General features: G+C 45.0%; 1 protein-coding gene across 1 annotated transcript; it reads left to right on the forward strand.

The window, feature by feature from the left end:
* Window positions 1-203: 203 nt before the first annotated feature.
* Window positions 204-2,235, forward strand: LOC134290309 (uncharacterized). The gene is made up of 2 exons (XM_062857417.1): window positions 204-662; window positions 745-2,235. The coding sequence occupies exons 1-2, from the start codon at window positions 204-206 to the stop codon at window positions 2,233-2,235; spliced, it is 1,950 nt and encodes a 649-aa protein (XP_062713401.1).
* Window positions 2,236-4,799: the final 2,564 nt, after the last annotated feature.

Here is a 4,799-nt window from a genome sequence, read left to right on the forward strand (position 1 = left end):
AAGATGAGCAGATTGAATCCGTACTTGGCATGAAGTGGATTCCGAGCAGCAATACCTTCACGTTTACAGTTTCCCTTCGAGACAATTTACTTCATGTTCTCGAACAATCGCACGTGCCAACAAAACGAGAAATTTTGCGCACTGTTATGAGCTTCTTTGATCCACTGGGATTGATTTCATTCTTCCTGATCCATGGGCGCACCATGATGCAGGACATATGGGCGACCGGAATACAGTGGGATGACCCGATTACCGAAGAGATACAAATGCAGTGGAAGCAGTGGATTGGACTTATCCCAAAGCTGAGCACTCTTCGTGTACCCCGTTGCTACCTCAAGGGAGCGCGAGAGAACAGCTACTCCATGTTGCAGATTCACACATTTGTCGATGCAAGCCAGTCTGCGTACTCATGCGCAGTGTATTTTCGAGTAGATACACCAGAAGGTCCAGCCGTTAGCCTTGTAGCAGCGAAATCCAAAGTTGCTCCTCTGAAGATGCTGACGATACCTCGGCTCGAACTCCAAGCTGCAGTTCTGGGATCTCGTCTGCTCAACAGTGTATTAGCAATGCACTCCCTCTCTGTGACGAAGCGTGTCCTGTGGTCCGACTCCAATACCGTCCTCGCCTGGATTCGGTCAGACCAGCGACGATACCATCAATATGTGGGATTCAGGATTGGAGAAATTCTTTCAATAACGGATGCTAGCGAGTGGCGTAAAGTACCTACAAAAGATAATGTTGCAGACGACGCCACGAAATGGGGAACTGGACCAGACATTCGCTCGGAAAGCCGGTGGTTCCAAGGACCACCATTCCTCAAACAACCGGAAGGAATTCTGGCCACGTGAAGCTGAACAGATCAATCCAACGGAGGAGGAGCTGATCAAGGAGCATATGCCGTGTAATCTTCACAAAAAAACAGAGCTGCTGGTGGTAGACGCCACTAAATTCAGTAAATGGGAGAAACTGCACGGCACCATGTCATATGTACACCGGTTCATCCAGAATATCCAACGATCAAGGCGAAACGAAGAACAAAAGCTGGGAGCTCTGACGCAGGACGAAATGGTTGTAGCCGAGAGATCGTTGTGGATACAAGCACAAGCAGAATCCTTCGGCCCAGAAGTACAGTTGCTGAAGAAGACGAAAGGGAGATCAGAAGATATCCATGAAGTCCTACCGAAATCGAGCCCACTGTACAAGATGTGTCCGTTCATTGACGACACGGGAGTGATGCGGAAACGAAGTCGCTTGCAAAATGCCGACTGGATGGCGTTTCACACTAAGTATCCGGTGATACTTCCTCGTCAAAATCGCATATCGTTTCTTCTTGTCGATTATTACCACCGTCGCCTGCAACACCGTAACCGCGAAACGGTAGTCAATGAGATGCGGCAGCTCTACGAGATTCCACGTCTAAGGTCAGTGGTATTTAAGGTCGTGGATTCCTGTATGACTTGCCGAATTCGCAGAGCTGTTCCTAATCCCCCGCCTATGGCACCGCTACCCAAGGTTCGTGTCACGCCCTATGTCCGACCGTTTACATTCGTGGGTGTCGACTACTTTGGTCCAGTGTTAGTGAAAGTTGGGCGCAGCAACGTTAAGCGGTGGATTGCACTTTTCACTTGCTTGACGATTCGCGCGGTGCACCTTGAAGTTGTTCACAGTATGTCCAAGGAATCATGCGTAATGGCAGTGAGAAGGTTCGTGTCGCGACGTGGAGCACCGGTGGAAATATTCAGTGACAATGGCACTAACTTTCTTGGCGCAAGTAATCAACTGAAGCGAGAAGCTGAAGAGCTGGTTCATCACCTAGCGTCTACATTTACGAACACCACGACCCGTTGGTCGTTCAACCCGCCTGGAGCTCCTCACATGGGAGGAGCTTGGGAAAGAATGGTTGGATCGGTAAAGGTCTCAATCGAAGGTATACTGGAGAATCAGAGACGACCGGATGATGAGATTTTGGAAACAGTGGTGATCGAGGCAGAGGCTATGATTAATTCGCGGCCGTTGACCTACATACTGCTCGAGTCTGCTGAACAGGAATCCCTAACTCCGAATCACTTCTTACTAGGAAGCTCTAGCGGAGTGAAACAAAAGCCAGTGCTACCTACAGAATATCACGCGACGCTAAGAAACGGTTGGAAACTCGCCCAGTACCTGTCGGATGGGATTTGGAGGAGATGGATCAGGGAGTATTTGCCAGACGGTCGAAGTGGTTCGAAGAAGTGAAAGAGGTAGCTGAAGGAGATCTAGTACTGATCGTCGATGGAGCGGTACGGAATCAGTGGATAAGGGGTATAATAGAGAAAGTGGTACAAGGCAGAGATGGTCGAGTGCGGCAAGCATGGGTGCGAACAGCGAATGGTTTATTACGGAGACCAGCAGTGAAGTTGGCGTTACTCGACGTCGTAGATGGAGGTAAACCGGAAGCTGACCACGACCAGGATAGTTTACGGGTGGGGGGATATGACGACGAGAACCCCTCAGCGTGGAACGGATGAAAATTTCCACAGGGCGGCTACAAACCAGGTGCACGCACCTGAAATGTCAGATATCACAAACTGACATAACGTGAATATGGAAGTTTGTCAGTGACGATTATGTGGCAAATTGTGGTAAAGTATCTACAGAAGAGGACTGAAAAAGAAATCTCGCTATTTTACCCAAAGCATTCGGAAGGTGCTAGTTTGCCTAAATTATCTTAACTGAATTTAAAACTACCTAAAAGTAAGTGTAAAACCTTAAACCTATTATTTGTCACTTATCTAATTTGAATCCATTAATCTAGCTACACGAATACATACTACAAACTATTTTTATTAAAACTAGAGGAATAGCAAGGAGATACTGTTAAAATTGTAAGTGAAATCTATTAACCTAATGAATTAAAAACTTAAAAAATAAATTATTTACAGCTAAAGCTGTCCCAAGCAACCTCGAGTTTTTCTAAGGGACTGCTAAAAGAAAACAGTGGCAACACCATCTGTTTGGACTTTCAAAATATTTTAACTTCATACTTTTTTCAATTTTAAATCCCGCACTGCCATCTAAACGCCTTATATGTATTTACACAAAATTAGCATTTCTTGTTGGATGCACCCCATAATTTAATCATACCAACGCACTAATCAAATCAGAGTATCGATGGATGTGACCACGATAATGGCTTCGAATCGTGCGGTAAACTTTTTTGCAAATTAAGGCTGTAACGAGTTTTCTAAGCCGATCGCCCGAACTTAATTTGTAATTCAGCACGCAATTGATCCATCAGCAGCAGAGGCAGTCGTCTCTATCACTGGCTGTGGCTACTATTTAGCGTGGCTCAACTTCCTCCTCCAGCTCTCCACCGTCGTCGTTGAGACGAAACCTGGGATGGGACGAGACGGGCCGGGACGGTTTAGGCCGTTTGTAAGAAATGCGTATCAAACGTGAATCGGAGGAGCCGGTTCGGTCTATGCAACAAATCGCGTAAATTTGCGCTACCTAGTTCGCACACAAACCGCCACCAATAGGGGGTCTTTTGTAGGTGAAGATATGTTGCGCAATCGGTTGCTGATGGCAGAAACTAGCCCAGCTGATGATGCACTTTCGTTGTCGGTTTCGGTCACTATCTCCCGAGCGTGTGTAACCCTGGTAGTAACATAGTAGTAGGTATACCCAGCGTAGAAGACCCTCGCAGAAATTAAAATATCGATCGCACATAGGTCCACAGCACGCGATGATCGTGGAGACCTTAAAGGGGGGGTGCTCCGATGAACGGAGCAATTACCGGTTTATTAAAAATCCAACGCGCAACGCTTCCTCGTGAATGGGCTTTCTTCGGCAATAGTAGCTCAAAACCGCTCTGGCTGCTAGTGCACTGTACGTGCACTAACGGTGGCTATCGAACCGAATGATGGCAGAGTATGCGATGGTGCAATCTAATATGCATGTGAAGTTTATGCCATGTGGAAAATAAGGCATATAATTGTTGCATTTTACCGGGAGCCGAATCGTGTGCAGCATGCACTGACTGGCATTGTGCAGCGTTGAAATGGGATTTGCTATACTTATGATCTTGAAGTAAGAGCTTGACTGTGACAATACCTCATCGATGACGCAATGCTGGAGAAAAGAAATGATGACGATAATTATTTCGAGGAGTCGAGGATTGTATGGTATCTAAACCTTAGGCAACTGCTGAAGACATAGTGTTTAATTATCATAAATTTTGGATAAATATTGCCATGCTTTGCGCAGCTTGCAATATCAAACCCACTAGGGGGATTAGGGGCATAATGGACACCCGGGGCGAAATGGACACCCCTGTTTTTGCTGAAACCGTAGACTTTTATGTAAAACTTTCAATGCATAAGTGTAAAGGAACAAGTCATTATTCTACTTTTCAAAAGTACCATTTATATTCATTCAAAATAACTAAAATATCATTGAAATTGAATTATGTTTTTCATATGGTGGATTTCTTATAACTTCGAAGCAGCAGCAAATAAGGTATTACGAGTGTTTGAGTGTGTCCACCATAAAAACAAGTGAATTGTTAGCTTATCTATATGTATATGCAGATTTAGCAATGGATGAAGCATTATATTTTTGATCAGAACTTACTCAAAATAGCAATTTCAATGTTGTAGTCGATTCGGGGCGAAATGAACACTGGCAATTACGAATGAATGTACGCGCATTGCATACTGTTAGGCGTTATAGCGTTTGGAAAAAATCAATCCGATTATTTTAGCCTGAAATTTATTTAATTAACTTTGATGTTATGTAAACTCGTCTAAGATGGAGTATTA

The sequence above is a fragment of the Aedes albopictus genome, chromosome 3 (assembly GCF_035046485.1).
Source record: "Aedes albopictus strain Foshan chromosome 3, AalbF5, whole genome shotgun sequence".
Classification (NCBI taxonomy): domain Eukaryota; kingdom Metazoa; phylum Arthropoda; class Insecta; order Diptera; family Culicidae; genus Aedes; species Aedes albopictus.